The 17,127-nt window shown below is 42.0% G+C and overlaps 1 protein-coding gene across 1 annotated transcript in view; it reads right to left on the bottom strand.

Moving 5' to 3' along the window:
- PRSS12 (serine protease 12) overlaps positions 1-9,569 on the bottom strand; it is a 33,201-nt gene extending 23,632 nt beyond the window's left edge. The window contains exons 1-2 of the mRNA XM_059471231.1: positions 9,251-9,569; positions 1,426-1,564 (exon numbers count right to left, since the gene is read on the bottom strand). Of these exons, the coding sequence (XP_059327214.1) occupies positions 1,426-1,564; positions 9,251-9,569 (458 nt within the window). The remainder of the gene's footprint in view (positions 1-1,425; positions 1,565-9,250) is intronic.
- Positions 9,570-17,127: the final 7,558 nt, after the last annotated feature.

Genomic DNA, 17,127 nt, shown 5'->3' with positions numbered 1-17,127 from the left:
TCCATTTTTCTCAATTCAGCCATTCCCATCCACCCAGAACATTTTATAAACAGCTCTCTTTCCTTCTCATGCTGAATCTACAGCAACACTTATAGAGCCATCTTCTCTTCCTTGCAAAGCAAAATGAAGTTAAAACAAAGCCCAAATATGGTGGTATCAAAGGAACAGATAGATGGAGTGCCTGAAAGGCATCAGTAATGCCTCGAGAGTTCACCTGGTGGTACAGAGATCCAAATTTCTGTGAAACATTCAAGACAGCTCCAAGTTTTAGCTACTGTTTGCTTGGGGCTTTTTTGGCCTGGGTTCAGCTTTTAGCAATTTCTGTTGAAAAGACAAAACCACTCACCCGTATTGCTGAACTACTTTTGCTAACAGCAGCCTCGTTCAGCTGAAATGTTCAGGGTATAGAGAGCAGATAGGACTCACATGAAAATGAGGGAAGGAGCCACTGCACGTAGACAGCTGAAGTCATAAGCAAAATCACAGCCTCCAGATGGCTGAACTTTTATCTCATCTAATCCTTATATTTTTATAAGTTGGCATGGTATGTCCAGATTAGTATTGAACATTATAAACCAGCTTAGATTTAGTTCTGGCTAGCAGTCTTAAAAAGTGGATTAATCATTAGGAATGTCACAGTGCAAGTCTGCTTTAAAAGCCCCTTACTGCTTGTAGCAAGCAAAACCAGTGCTTTGGTATGTGAGTGAAAGAAATGTTAGAAAGTCAATAAAGGCAGACACATTATGCTAAAGGGTGCTGTTGATTAACTGCATTCTGGCAGCAGTGGGAAGTAATGGTCAGCAAGGACAGTGCAGGGATTTTCAGCCTGTCCAGTATGGCTGTAGCTCTAAAGTGTTGCCATTTGCCAAAAACGTAGAATGAGTTCCAGGTGTCATTTGGCATACTACAATGGGTGATTACTAGGATAACCCATTGCCCCTGAGAATTAGGAATTTTCCTGTGATTAGGAGCCCATGTAGAGTCTAATCCTGGCTCCATTTACATTGTTATAGATTCAATAACCTAACTGGAGCTGTTAATTTACACTTAGATGTGTGAGATCAGGATCAGACCACGTAATTCTGTCCATGTGGACATCTCCCAGATGTCCAATAGAGCAGTTTGTTGAAGCTTGCTGCCCTGTTCACACATTTCACTTTGAAAGCAAAGCATTTGCCACAATCTGCTCCTGTCCAGATCCTATCTTCAGCTTTCTGAGGAAATATTGATTTCCTCTTTGACGTGTTATGCGGCTGAAGCCAGCAAAGTATTCTGGGAAGAACAACTTCAGCATTCAAATACATTCAAACGGAAAAAAGCAATCATCAAACACAAAAAGCCCCCAGGATTTAAAAAGCAGATTGTCCTTTATACTGAAACATCATGAAAATGAGTTGACTGATTTTTACTTGAACTGAAACTTACCCAAGTGCAAGCTGTCGACATACAACTGTAGCGTCATTATTGTCCCAATGGCTCCCACAGATTGTTCCCCAGATTCCATTCAAATAAACCTCCACTGTACCTTCAAACTCATTCTTGCCTCCCCGGAGTCTCACTGACCCTAGTTACCAAAAATTAAAAATAAAACAATTACACCTCCAAGATACTCTATTGCTTGGTTAATGCATCCCACACAAGACTCTGAACTTCATTTTCCCTGAGTTCTTGTTTCATGGATACTGAGCTGTTTCCAAGAAACATTCTGGCACACCTAACATTCTCATGTAGTGATACACAAATTAAGAGAACCCTTTTTGTACATGAGGAAAGCCTTATTCTCCCCATACTGAAACTGCATCGTCTTTCTGATCCTTCTGATGGTATAACTTAAAGATCTAACAAAGTACTTATAGACATATAATTACTGAAATGTGATTTCCTCTACCCAAATTGAGCAAAACATATATATGTGTGTGTGTATATATATATACACACACAGTGCGTGCGTACGTATATATCTATTTGTATAAAATATGCTGTACTTTTATCTTTCACAAAATTCCACTGACCTTAAGAGAATCAGAAAATAACCACATGGACTGCATAGCTTTTGCTCTGCCCCAAGTTACATTCTGCATGTCATAGATGACAGCAGTTCATTTTAGCCAAAGAATGCATTTGTTCATACTTTTCTCAGACAGAAAAACACTGCATGTAGTTCTATTAATTCATGAGAGGTCTTTACCAAACTCTCAGACAAAGCAAGCTAAAAGCCATAAGGAATTGTCTGAAAGCAGTGGGAGGGAAAAAAGTGTTTCTTGAGAGCTACAGAGCACAGAAATCCAAGAAAATTAGCAGATTTTGCATTTTTGTATTACAGTAGTTTTACTTGAGATGTCTGATATATCTACTGTTGAAGGTAGCCAAGTGGCCCTGGCAAAGGTGGAAACACCTGGTTATAGGGATAGCTACAGAGAAACAGAAAAAATCATGACAGAGCAGTAATTCAACAAGAAACATTTCTGTTAAATTATCAAAAACAGCCCAGCTATATTCAGACAATTCATATTGTCTGAAATTCCAGTTAATCCATCTGCTTCTGTTCTGTGATCTACTTAGAAGCTACACCATCATCCAGTCTGCAGGTGTTTAGCAATGGGATGGAGACAGTCAGTGTTTGTGCCTCTCATTTCATTGTGTCTGTGTTCATCTTTGTGTAAATAATAATAATAGGTAGATCCACTTTTTCTTCTCAGCCTCTGTCCTGGGTTTAGTTCAGTGTATTTTATAAAACCACAAAGCCAAACAATTGCCAAATAACTCAAGGAATTAATTAACCTCATGTTTGGCTTGGCGTGTTCCTTTTTGCCTCCTATTTACTTTCTCAGCAGTAACTTACTGTGCAGTAAACTACAAACAACATTTATCTGACTCATGTTACAGAGTGAGCTATCATTTTGAAAGAGGAGTATTTGAGTCAAATATAACTATACTGTAGACATTTGCACATCATTTATCTGTCTTTAGTTTTTTTATCTTTGTGTTTTTTCTGTATGTCACAGACAGACAGAGTTTGGAATTCTGTTTATTTCTGCTCTTCACCAGACTTTTTTATAGACTATTATTTTCACTTGAAACATCAACTGCACTCATAGCAAAGTGATTCCTGACATACCAGAAAGCGAGTTTGAAGATGTCATCTCCAAAAATAAGTATATTTTAGTGCATGATTGCTTACAGTGTTGCATGACACCTACTGAAATCAATACAGTGCTTCCTGAGTACACATTACACAATGTTTCTATTCAAATATTTGAATGAGGGAGTACTTGAAGAATAAAATTTTCTTCTAAAGTCTCCATGGCAGAATTTGGCTCACTCCTCTTTCTGTATTTACAGATTTCCCAATGACAGTGATGGAAGAACTTAGTAAACACGTAAACACAGCAAAACACACAAGAGGATTGCTAAAGGTAATTTTGTAACCAATTTTAAATATTCTTGATTTTTCACCTGATAAACTAATATAGAAAGAAATAAAAAGAAAGCCTATTTTTACATGTAGGTAATATTAAACCTGCCATTTAATAGAGGCAACCAAATATAATGTACATGTACTTTGAAGTATGTATCAACCTCTGTCATATGACCAAGTCATAATTATATAGCAAGCATATCAAAGGTACTAATGAGAAAATTATTTCTCTGTTGTTTACTCAAAATGTTGTGGTGTTCAGACACCTGGTAGTTATATTACCAGATCAAGAGAGACATTAGTTACAGTAGTGATACCTCATAAAACAGAACCTCAACATCAAGACTTTCATTACAGTAGCTTTGTTTTTCTTTCCAGTATGTAAAACTCTTTCTTCATGATGAAACACAGCTCTGTGTTTCCTGTGTCAGTTGATCCTAGGGAATTGCAGGATAACAGCATGATCTGCCATGGTGTGTGTTTATGCTGTACTACCAGCTATCTCTTTATGTGCTAATATTTTAACTGCAAGATAGTGTTTGCAGTGTAAAATTGCCAGGAAACACTTTTTCACTTCATAGGAAGCAAGAAAGCTAATATTTAGCATGATTGAAAGGATACAGGTTAATTCTTATTTTCACTGGTTAAGTCTACTGCTGTTCCAATGTAACACCTCAAGCATCCAAACACGTGTCTCAGGGGCTTCCTTTGTGCTGCCCCTGGAGCACAACAACTCTGCAGAGGAGTGTCTGCATTCCCTCTTACAAAGCATGTCTGCCTTAAGTGTATGCACTGGAGGCTCTAGGTTTCTGGAGTCAGAGGTACAGTAGCATCTCAGATTTTTGAGCATAATTTTTCAGCTCTTTTACTTGCTGAACAAAACTCTAAACCGTTGGGAGTAGAACTAATGCAATAGTATCTACTCTTTCTGCTCTCCACCAGTTCAATATAGTGTCAGACCTCTGCTTAAAGTGCTTATCAAACCTACCCTGCCTCAACACAAAGCTGAACAACAGGGAACAGCAGCACCAGGATCCTGCCCATGGCTCTGCCCTCCTCAGCTCTGGTTAGGAAGAGGGAGGATGAGGAGAGGTGACGTGACCCCACAGTAGTTAGAAACAGGGGCACAGGACATAAAGCAGGCCTATGAGACAGCTCTAGACATATACTGTGCTCTTAGGACAGACTTCATTCAGCCCTTTATCAAAAAATACAATCTGCTGTCTTGACAGAAATGCCTTCATTTATAAAAATGAGTATAAATACTCAGAAAGTATGTATGGATTTACTGCAATTTTGTTTTAGCTGAGGTTACTGACGGTCAATTCCTGTTGTTTACATACAGTCTAGTAATTTTAGTTGTCCTGGTATCTGCCCAAGTCAGAGTCTTTCCTATCTGCTATCACTTGAAAGGAGATTAAGTTATACTTGCAATTGAAAGGAAGTAAGGGTATCCAGTGGGTGCTGCTGAGACTTGCTGCAGAACACCTGCCATATAGGCTGAAGATGAGACACTCAGGAAAACAGGGAGAGGAAAACCACCCAGCCAACTTTTAATTAACTCAGAAAAACAGAAGAGCTTCAAAGGAACTGCACTGTTGCGCTTGGCCTCTTTTCCTATACATTCTCATGTGCAGAGTTGCTGGGTAACTTCAAACTCTGATTTATTTTTTATGTTTCACTGGGAATGAGCATTGTTACTGTGTGGCTGAATTGCAAATAGGATGGGAATCACTTCCACTTCTGCTGTATGTGTTAGTGCTGCAGCAGTAGTGTTTATGATGTTGGCTAAAGGTGTGCCATAGTTTCTTGGTATACATTGTCCAAAGGTTTGCAATTTGGCTGTAAATGTAGGCTGCGAAAATAGGAATCAGAAGTAAAAATTGCCTGTGCCTTTCACCCTGGTGCAGCATGCTCTGAAATGGCAGATTTAAACCAAAGCAAAAGTAGTAATTTCAATTTTGGAAATCTGTAAAAACAACAAATATTTTTATTTCTGCACTAATATTCAAGGTGTTCCAATGTGGAACAGTGCTTCAGAAAGGCCCTGCACTGACAATTCATCTCAGTTGTCTTGGACTCAATTAGGTCAGTCCAAATTGACATCAAGTGTGAGGGTTTCCCACTGATACATGCTCTGTATCCCATGGGATCACACTGTTACTTGCAGTATTTAAAGTACATGGGGAGGATCCATAATACATATAAAAGGGTCTATCCCAGTTTCAGAATAAAACTAATTCACTGGTTTGTATGAGGTACTTGTAAAAAACTGCATGTAGCACAGGTAAAACCTAACATTGGTTCAAATCAATGGAAACTTCCCTTCCAGGATCAGGCCTGACTAAACTCAAATAAATTAATCCTGTTACCTTCAGCAAAATTATGCATGGTGCTCACTGTGATCAATGAATGCTATTGTCTATCACTTTCCTGAGCACTGCTCCTAGACTAAAATTACAGTTATTTTCTCCAGGCATTTTAACCTTGACAAAGGGTGCCTCCAGCAGAACTACTTTTTAAGAACTGTCTTGAGGATCAGTAGCAGTATTGCATACTCAAGGATTCTTATATTAGAACTTTCATAAATATTGTATACACTGAGTGTGTAATGTGCTGCGTTGGTTCCTCTGCAGCACTGAGATCCATCATGTCAGCAATCAGTGGTTTAAAGCTCTGAGAATCTAAACTGGAACTGAGCAATGTAACAGGCTCTGAAGGACTGCAGTTGTCTTATGTGGGCAGAGCTGGAGAAAATGAGGGGTCTCACTCTGTGCAGCTCAGGTAAGAATGGTTCCAGAGGAGCTGCGTCTTAGAACGAAAATATGGGCATTCATGTTCCACTTCTAATCATAAGCTATTGGAAAAAACCAAAGTCCCAAAGGTCATTCCATCAACTGCTTGGACTATAGTATAACAGGTAGGGAGAATAATCTAGTGTTTAGATTATGAGTCTGAGGCTTGAGTCTTCTCTCACAAAAGTTTAGTGAACCTTTATGTGATCGACATTAGTGGAATCACCTTTTGGTAAAAGCAATTTTAATGGAAAGGGTCTAAAGTGAGGCCTTCCTGGAGATGTGTACTTTATTTCCAGTTCTGCCACTGACCTCTGACAAAGGCACTTAGCCTGTTTTGTATTGGTCCCTCTTCGTAATAGAAAAGCAAATAATTAACCTACTTGATTCAAAGTGCTTTAAATTAGATGTGGAACAACATAGCATGAACAACATATGCACAAAACTGTAACCATCTGCCACACGAACACTGTGTGGCAGCACCTGCTCCCAGGTACTGAGCTAGGCCTCGTTCTTGGAACCTGAGTACACCACAGGTAAGTTGTTATTAGTAGCAACTAAAATAGTAAATTGTGGTGGACGTATACGGGCTCTGTGTAGAGAGTATGCTCATATTCATTTATTGTCCTCTCTGGTATCCTTGGTTAATCATGATAAGTTATATGTATTTGTATTTCGTTTACTTGCTTTCAAGGCATGAATAAGTAATGTTACCCAGATATTTTTAGAAGGAAGGAAATGAAAGACCAAAACCTATTAGTTTAAACAGTAAAACTGATTTTAGTCTAGTACTGTACAGTATAATTGCAAAGGTGCTTTAAAAATATTTCATTGTCACTGTTTAAATATAAAACAATTTAACATATGCATAAGGACAAAGTTTAGCCAATTAACTTTGCAGATAAGTTATAATATTTAAGCTAGACAAACCCAGAGATTTACAGGTAAGCCTTTGAATATGGTATTGTATTTAGTTATGGCAGGTGCCTAACACTGAGTATGGGCTTCCTTAGCCCAGGTACTAAAGCAAGAGGTCTAGTGAGTTTCTCTCTGAGCAGTCTGTCTCTCTCTCTCTTGCTGTAACCACATCATGACATTGCCTCACTGGCATCTTTTTGCCTCTTATAAGAAAGGAACATACTTCAGGGGGAATGTTACAGTAGTCTTTTATTTCTGGACAAATGGCTTGATTTGTGTCCATGTTCCACCTTTAGCCATCTAACAAACACTCTAATTCTTTCATCTTGCCCCACAGAGGCTTTTGGGCAGACATTGGCCCTGGTGATGCCACTGGAGTTTACCACCAGTGGCATGTCCAACAGGAACAGATGATCTGTCCATTACAAAGTATTGGCTATTGTTCAGTAGCTGTGTCTTCCCTCTTAGCAGGGGCCAACCTGGATTTCCTTTTTCTGGGGGAACAAAGCACCATTCTGAAAAGACTGGAGAAACACAGCTAAACCCAAATCAGGTAGTATTTTAGTGGGTTTTTTTTTGCTTAAATCCCCTTCATGCTGAACTTGGAGGGGATTCTGAAACTTACTAAGTGCAAGATTGGGTTCTTAGCAATCAACTACTGTGTTCTTCACTATTATATTATATTAAGTCCTCATAAAGTATTTTGGGAACCAGACTGAAGAATTCTAAGAAAACTATTAATATGCTGGGCTAAATTAGAGAAGCAACTGTGGTACCCTTTCTGAAAGCGAGATCAGTTAAAGGGCATGAAGCCTTCTGGGTTTTTTTTCATCTGTGAAAAAAAGGTATCTGTTTTCTCCATGCCAACAGCTGCCTGGTATTCTTCCCAGAGAAACATCTGTACTGCATAACATCATTCTGTCTTCTTGAAGAAGTAGATTTGACTTGGAACACAACTTAGGAAGCTGCATTTTTTGATGTGCAAATGATCAATAGGGACCTTGGTGTCTCCATATCCTCTTCATGGGGTATTTTTGTACCAATACATATAATTGTTCAAACTACCTTTTTTCACACCCCTTCTATGGGTAGTGTTGGAAGAGAAGGATAAGAATCCTTTTCAGTCATCTGAAAGTAAATTAATGTTAAAAAACCCTCACAACACAAAGTCAGCTTTCTCAATTAACAAAAAAGTAATATTAACGATCAACCTCCTTGCTGACTTTGTGCTATTACAAAAGATGTAAAAGGAAGGACAATGAAGCAGGGAATTTTAATTTTCATTTCAACAATTATGCTTGGTCATGTTTAGTATAGCTATAGATAGGACACAATTCTTATTTAGGTAGAAGATAATACCAGAGTAATGTGGGAGAAAATGTGAAGTCACTCAAAACCAACTGTACATCAATTTATTTAATGCCAACACTGATGAAATGTAAAGCTGATTAAGTGCTGGATGCAGAAATTGCTGTTCAGTCCTTACACATTGAAAACTTCCACTGAAGTCAGTGGGAGTTCATCTGGGAGTGTGTGAGGAGAGCACAAGTCTCTTGTCTCAGATCACGATGTTGTTGAGCACCAGCACTAACTTGTGAACTCCATTATGCTAAGATTGGGGGGAGGGGGCAAAGAAAGTCATACTGTGTAAACATCTCATCTTTGGAGCCAGGCATCCTTCTATTTCTCTTTCTGCCACTTCACTTCTGTAGGCAAAGTGTTTTCCCAGTAAGTGAACCCAGTAACAAAAAAGGAATGCCAGCCAGCCCTGGCAAACTGAGCCTACTGAACGCTTATGGCGCAGCTTTGAAACGCTGTTCACCTACCCAGTATTAGAATAGCGGAGAAACAAACCCAGGCGGGACCTTCGTCTTTCCGCTGCATCCTCTGATGCACGAGTTTAACTCTCCTCTGCGAACAGCTTTGGCTGTCACTGGCAGACGGTGTCCGTCCCCACGTTCCCCGTTTCCTCCAGCGGCAGGGAACCGGTCCGGGATGGGAGAACGCCGCCGCCCGGCCAAGGCTCTCTCAGTGTCCGTCTCCCCCCGCGTCCCTCAGCCCCTCGCACTCTCCCGCTCCGCCACCACCCCTGCCTGGGGCTCGCCCCCTCCCCGCTTACCTCGCTCGCAGTCAGCGCGGCCGCGCTCCGCCGCGCCCCGGCCGGCTCCGGCGGCGCAGCCGGGTCGCCCCTCGCCGCCGCCGGGTAGGGCGCAGGAGCTGCGGCGGCCCCGCGGCGCCCGGCCCGCCGCCCCCCGGCGCGGCAGAGGGGGCGCCGCCGGTGCCCAGGGGCGCTGGGCCGCGGGGAAGCCCCCGGCGGGGCAGCCGGCGGGGGGCTGCGGGGCGCGGGCGGCCGGGAGGCTGCCGGAGACCTGCCCCGGCCCGCGGGCTCCGGGGATCGCCCCTATCACCAGCGCCACCACGAAGGCGGCGAATGTCATGGTGCCAGTCCCGCCGGCTTGGGTCCATCTCCCCCTCTCATCGCGCCCAGGATGCGAGGAGGGAAGGCGGGGCCGCAGCGTCCCGCTAATCCCCCTCGCCGCACACCCCTGCCGCCCCCCCCCCCCCCCCCCCCCCCCCCCGGCTGCTCGGCCCGCGGGGGCAGGGCGAGCCGGGCGCGGGGAGGCGCAGCCGGCTCCCTACCTGCCGCAGCCTGCCCAGCGCGCCGGGGAGCGGAGCGGAGCGCCGGCCCGGCCACGGGCACGGCCCCTCGGGCAGCCCCGGCGGGGTTTACAGGGAGTGCGTCGCCCGAGCCCGGCCCCGGGACTCCGTCCCGCTCCCCCGCCAGCCTCGGGGCTACCACGCCTGTACCATCCCTCACCCTCGCCGGCGTCCCTTCGAGTTCTGCTCTGCCCGCGGTCTCACCGCAGGCTCACCCCACCCCTCGCTTTGAGGCTCCCCTAGCAGCCACCTTCTCTGCCCTGTCCCGTGCCTGTCTCTCCCCGGACCTCCGATAGCCTCACAAAGAACAGAAGGAGCCGGGACGGAGCCTGGCCTGGGGCGCGCAGCTTCGGGGCGAGAGGCCCCCAGGCCCGTCTGGGGGCACAGGGGATGGAGAGATCCCCAGACGTGTTAGCGGGGAACAAAGGGGCTGGAAACAAATGCCGTGAAATGTCTTCGAGGGTTTAGCATTATCCCAGTCTCATGTGCTCTGAATAGTAATCTGCTTATTTCTGAGCGCTGCAGAGGTCTGCATGACCTGATCATCTCTGATTTCCTTGTCCGATTGGGATGGCTGTCAGTCAGATGGCTTCTTTGTCTCACATCATTTGGTTGTTAGTTTGGGTTAGTCACTGTGTTTTACTTTACTGCTGGTTTTAATCTATGCCCTTCATTCTTGAGGTCCAATTCCACCTCATGGAGCATGTACGCTTTATTTGGCAATTTGTAATGTGAGTCTGTTGATTCACCTCTCCATAAGGTCCTTTTTCGTCTCTAATTTTTTTGTCTGGAAAGTGTTAATTTGGTTCTTGAGTGAGCACATGAGTATTTCCACTATCTTTTGTTGAGACAAAAGTCTAAAAGAAAGAGAGTGATTTTGCTTTCCATGCAGAATGCCACATGTATCCAGTGAACTGTGCCCTTCCTTTAGCAACCTCCAAACTGTTCAAAAGGTGCAAAATGCAACTTTATCAGTTTAAACTTTGGTTTATAAGAACAAAAGAGCTCCAATGCTAAGGAAAGCAGGTAACGTAGTGTTTGGGATTGCCCGTGTTCATCTTAGTTCTGCTTATCTGTGGTTAATTCTTTATGGCAGCGTTACAGTTTGTATTTTAATCACTCACAAAGTTAAAGCATACTCTGCTGGAGTTTCTACAGCAACGTGAAAGCTATGCTATCACAGTGTCTGTTGCACTTCTTTGTGGACAGAAATGCACAGATTGTTCTTTCTTGCTGAGATTTCTTCTGGGGATATGGAAATGCATTAGTTAAAAAAACATCAGGACTGGCAAGAATTTAATTTGTTTTCAAAGTATTTGACTATATACAAGATATTAGCCTGAAAGCAACTCATTATGACCATTTTTAAATTGTCTCAAATTCTGTTTCTGTCATGACAAGTTGCTTACTTTTATCCTTTGTGAAGGACCAGTTAAAAGCATGCTCAGCCTAGCTTGTTAAGGTTTCCTTCATTGCCTAGTAAACACTCTTTGGCATCAAGTAACAATGTCTCATTTTCCCCGACCTAAGCTCTTTTTCCAACCCCTCTGTAGCCTGGAAGAAAAAGGGTTCTCCTGATCAGCACAGGGGAAAGAAAACAAATGACTATGGTTATGGTGAGTCTTGCAAAGTGCTTCAGGCAAAGCTCTGAGCCTGGCACTTAACTCGTGTATTCTGATTGCATTCGCCTTCCCAAGGTGTGTGGGCTGTGCAGTGAACCTTCTTTACCTGTTTGGGTAGAGTTATTTATGCTTGAGCTTGCAAAATGGTACTCAGCAGGAGGTGGGGGAAAAGAGGGTAGGGTCCTCAGGGAAAAAGGTTTGGAAGTAACTACAATTCCAAAAAAGCATCAAGGAACAAAAAAACAGTGTCATAATGATTCACTCCCAAGACAGGGTTCATGTTTAATGGAAGGATCCACATGTACAGACTGACTCTTGAAGATTTTAATTTTTATAATGATTCTTCTTTTTGATGTGGCCTTAGAAGGAGAAGGAGCCTTCATTTGTTTTAGAAACTATAAATGAGCTTTCCCTATGATATGAGGTCTGTTAATGCTACAGAAAATAAAGCTTTTGTTACAAATTAGGGACTCAGACTGGTGTCCATTCAAGAGATTGATAGTAAACTTACTGTAAAGAGGAGGGGGCACTCTTGTAAGGAATCCTGGAGCTGATGGACGGTTTTTTGCAGGCTGTATGCTTTGCACTTTGCTTGCAGCGTCTGTCTTGGCTTGAGCATTTGTGAGTGTCTCCCCCATATGGTTTCTCTGGTGTCTGAACAGTCTGAGCACATGCACAGTTTGTCCTGTGCCTCTGGCACTTACAGGTGCCACGCAGAGAATCACTCTGATCTGCTTGACTGCTTTTATCACACTCAGAGGAAGCTCATCTCTGTGACTTCTACCTCTGTCACATGCAGTCACAATCACTCAAAAGTTATTGGAAAGAGCAAAGACAAAGCAAGAGTTATATTTATAGACTGTGGTCTGGAGAAGCTTGATTCTTTTGGATTTAAAATGGACTCTCACACTTAAAAGAACGGTAAAAAACTGCACTAAGCTTTAAAGGTGGACTTTACCTTCACATATTTAGAAACAAGAAACAGAGGATTATTACTCTGATATAGCTTTAGAAAGATTCCAGATATTAAATACTCTTAGTGCATTTAGCCACCTTAAAAATTGTTCTCTCTACTGTACAAAACTATTGAAAACTCATTCACAAATTGAACTGCTTTTGAAAAAGGAAATGCAAATGAATAAGGAATTGCAAATGAAAAGGAAATCAAAAATATGTTTTCTTAGTTAGGAAAATAAGCAAGTAGTACTTTGGAAACCTCAAAATCAATCTGGGTGTTACATATAGCCTGGATTCTGAAATTACAGCATCCAGCTTTTTAGGAAAAAAAGGCAAAAAATGCTGAAAAATCACAAATCTGTGGAAACTGCAAGTTAAACTCCTGCTGCAGCACTGGGGGATTTCAACTCAGTAATCTGTGTTTAACAAAGCCTGTATTTATATAGGAAAGCAAAGGCTTGTTATGGTCTTTTGGGATTGGTAGGGAAAATAATGCATTAAGATGACATTACAGAGGGTGAACTGGCTCCAGGTGAAGCCCATTCCTGATTTTGCAAAATGGTTCCAATACTGTTGCTTTCTGATGCAAGGCAAGGCGACTCAAACTCTGTAGAGTCACTCGTGCCAAGAACACACACTAGCACTAGTATGGTGGACAGTTCAAGACTTTTATTGTCCCGTCTCGTCAGGTTTTATTCTCGGGAAGGTTTTTCTCTACGTCAGGGGGTCTTACCTTACTGTAATTGGTTAGTAAGGAGTAGAGGGTTACTAGTGTTAGGGGGGACTACATTCTTGGGTGATCCCTTATCACTGGGGGTTACGGGGAGAGGAATCCTGCTGCTTTCCGTGACATCGTGAGATTTTCCGAGTGCCTGACCCTATCTACTACACAATACTCAGTCTCGGTATTTAGCTTGTTTTGACAGCAGTCCTGTAGACCAACACTCGTGACCAAAGCTGGGGAATCTGTGCTGTGCACTGGCAACTTCCAAGACAGTAGTTGGAAATCATCTGCCAGAATAGGTTTTAGTTTCTGTACAATTCCACAGGGTTGGCTGCTTTTTTCTCTGCTGATTTTAGATAGCCCCAACACCAAACTGTTGATAAAACAAATAATAATAAATAATTCATAGTTATGAATGGATCTGACCACTTCAACACCCCCTGCTCCCCTCATATTTCTGTGCATAGATTCCTTAGGTTACCCAAGAAATGGAAATAATGGAAATACTCACATAATCCAGAGCAGTGTGGGTTATTCATAATATGCAAGGCTTTAAAGGAAACTTACTCAAGAGCTTCTTTCATCCTAATAGCTTTCTAAAAGCACTTGATAGTTCTTCCCTGTGGCTGGCTCTGATTTTGCGTCGTGTGAGGATACAGGTTATTAGAGGACTAATTTTCAATGAGTGGTTCATGTGAATAGGTGAAAATATCTGATGTGTGTGTTAACTGTGCAAAAATAGTAGTCCTGCATTTCAAAACATTTAATACCCGGCATTTAAAATTCTGCTGGAGAATCAGTCTAATTCTGCTGCCATTTGAATCAATAGGAAAATTCACTGATTAGCCTCTTCCTGTGTTCAGTAAAGCTGCTTACCTTTATTTTTGAGTCACTCATGCAGTGTGCTGTCAGCAGAGATTTTATAAAAGCTGAGCACTTCCAGCTGTTGATGGAATTCAGTTAAAATACTGGTGACAAGTAAAGGCCTGACTCAGTCCTGTCTCACTGCCACTGATAGCCCTATCCAAAGTATTCTCTCCTGCATTCCCTCCTGCCCATGTTAGCATCAAGCAGCAGCACAGATGGGACAGCTCAGACCAAGGGCTGACTTCAGGCAATGAGCTATTTGAAAAATTCCCCCAGGAAAGAAGTACAAAGCAGAGAAAATGTAGTCAAACAGCCAGGCACAACAATGAAATTATTTCCTTACTGTCCAGCTAATAATTCTGTGGTTTTTTTTTTTTTCCATATAATTAACTAGGCTGGGGCAAATAGATCAAGTGCTGGAATAAATGGAAAAACTTGTACACATGACCTAGCGGGCACTGGGTGAGATCAAATACCAGGCTGAAGTCAGGACTAGGAGAAGAAGCAAGGCTTCTCACAAAGGAGACTTCCATGTGCAAAATGAGCCATGGAACGGGCACCCAAATGAGTCAACATTTTTAGTATGTAAGTCAGCGCTCTTATAAAATAATTTTATTCATTCGTGTCATTCTTTTTAACTACATGGGCAGCAGAAATTTGAAATGCTGCCAAGTCTGACTCAAAATTAATTTGGGTTTGTGCTTATGTGGAAGAGAATAGGCCTTTTGTCCATAATTCCATATAAGCTCCATAGGGTGACCCTGCATTGCACAGGATGTAGCTGAACAGCCGGTAATTGATGAGGTTTCCATTAACACATAACACAGTGGGCACAGTAATGAGATCACAGGAAAAGCTTTTTTAAAGTGTTAAGTACTTTCTTGTACAAGGGGCCAAGTTTGTATTATAAGGAAATAAGGAACCTTGTTTTCCTGGAACAAGGCAATAAGAAACTTGATTTCCTGGAGGACTTCAATACATAGGTGTATATGTGCTCAACACTGGGTTCCACAGACACGATGAAGTAATTGCAGTTAAAACAGAAAGGCTTAAAAATGAGGACCAGTTCCTGTTGCATGTGTAAAGCAGGTGGAACACTTTGGAGCACTGCAGACAGGATGTGTCCGTGGTGTTTCTACTGTTTCAGCAACACCCAGGAACGGGCAACTGGCACAGCATATGGGCCTGTTCATGCACTCCCTGTTCTGTGGAGTTTGAGCCTGGTTTGATATTGCTTCCCTGAGCAACCTCCAAGCACTCCTTATGCTCCTGTCACAGCAGGAGCGTTCAGCAGATCCCAAGTGTGCGGTGCCATGTGGTAGAGTGGGGAATGAGACTGGAGTGGGGAGTAAGAGCAGGAGAGCCCCAGCCTGTCTGCAGAAATACAACAAAGGTGCTGCTTTAGCTCCTAAAGCTCACTATGGGAAGTAAAGGCAGCATCCCATATGTTGCAGTCCATTAACTGGGTGAAAGGGGAGGCTGTGTAGCCAGCCTATAAATAAGTATACTTAAAGAGGCAAGAATATGCTAAGGAGGATGTTTTAAAGAAATGGTATAGAAAATCACATTTGCTAAAAAACAAGCTTAGTGGAGTTTTGCTAAGAAATGGAACTTCAGTTCCAAACCTGACTACCCTCAGTCTGTGTGGGATCTGGTAAGTGAGTCAGTCCTTTAAGGGACACAAAATGTGAAAAGAAATTTGATAAATTCCTCATAAAGCATACATTTTGGACTCTTTTTCATATAGAAGGTGGCCTTGCAAACATTAGGTAAGCCTGCCACAGAGCGAGATTAAGCCTTATTTATACAAAACATCCCCTGTCATTGAGGACAACTGGCTCACAGAGCTGAGATATATGACCTTCTACAATTTCCTCTGACATTCATGTGTAGAAGGTTCCCTGAGGTAAACAATGCTTTGGAAATGGACTTGTTTAAATTAGTTCCTCTCTCACAAACAATCCAGGTAGTTCCCTCCAATGATTTATGTCTCGAATGGTAGCATCTGTCTTCTCTTTGCTCAGAGATAAATTTCTCAAAACATTTCTTAATAATACCTGTTTCAGAATTCTGCATTTCATTGTTGTGAAGTGTAAGTGCAGTGAAAATCCCAAACCACAGAAAGTGAGTGAGGCAGGCAGGGTTGTTTTGTGTTTTTGTCTTTCACCTCACCCAAGTCCCACCTTCCCATTAACAGTAGTGCAATGAGTCATTTCTGCTATTTGCTACACTACCTCCAACAGCAACACACAGAGTCTGTAAAGATTTTTTTCTGCAGAATTTCAGAGGAATGCAGGAATTTATTAGTGCTCAGCTACATATATGCAATGACCATTAGTCAACATTAGCCAGATTTAATCCTATCTGTTTTATATAAATTTGTTTTCTGAGAAAGACGGAGGCTTCATTCTCTCTTCATTCTCTTCTCTCATAATAGTTTTGGATAAGAATATTATTATTATTTTTTCAAAGGAACACATATTCTCATACTTACTAAAAGGAAGGCCAAAAAAATAGTTTATACTTACTTGACTCAGGGAGACTGAGATTTATTGGTTTGTATTGAAAGCATGAGGACTAATTTCAAATTGCCTTTTGTTTTACTTGAATGATTTGAGAAGTGTAACTGTCAAGGAGGGGAATATATTGATGAGTGTTCATAATCATGGTCTCTTGGCTGTATAGGTTAATAATTTCATTGAAACCAGTGAATCTTCTCATGTTAGTGAGAAGATATTGTGCATTATGAATACATGTCTTAGTTTGGTTGCCCATATTGGTACCATTTTAAAAAATACAGATCCCGGTAGTTCCTAGCTTCCTTTCACAAATATATGCAGAGCTGCAGCAATTATTTCACATTGATTGCTTTAAAGTGATGCACAAAGATATACTTGATATTTGTGCCTCCTTTCAACAATGTAGTTGAAATTTTACAATGCAGACACATATACTTTAAAATAAATAAGGTGGTGATCCTGTGTACAGTTTTGAGGAGTTTCTGTACCAGGTGGGATCGGAGTTATCTTTGCCCTATTGAATTATGTCTCCTGTAGTTAGAAGAGCGCTGGCATTGTGCAGACCTGTGACAGACACTGGCACTTAGATTGCCTTCATTCCCACGGAATGCAGCTGGGAAGGGTGACAGATGACAAGGGCACAAAGCAA

The sequence above is a fragment of the Ammospiza nelsoni genome, chromosome 4 (genome assembly GCF_027579445.1).
Source record: "Ammospiza nelsoni isolate bAmmNel1 chromosome 4, bAmmNel1.pri, whole genome shotgun sequence".
Classification (NCBI taxonomy): Eukaryota; Metazoa; Chordata; class Aves; order Passeriformes; family Passerellidae; genus Ammospiza; species Ammospiza nelsoni.
This window is presented reverse-complemented; position numbering and strand designations above follow the sequence as displayed.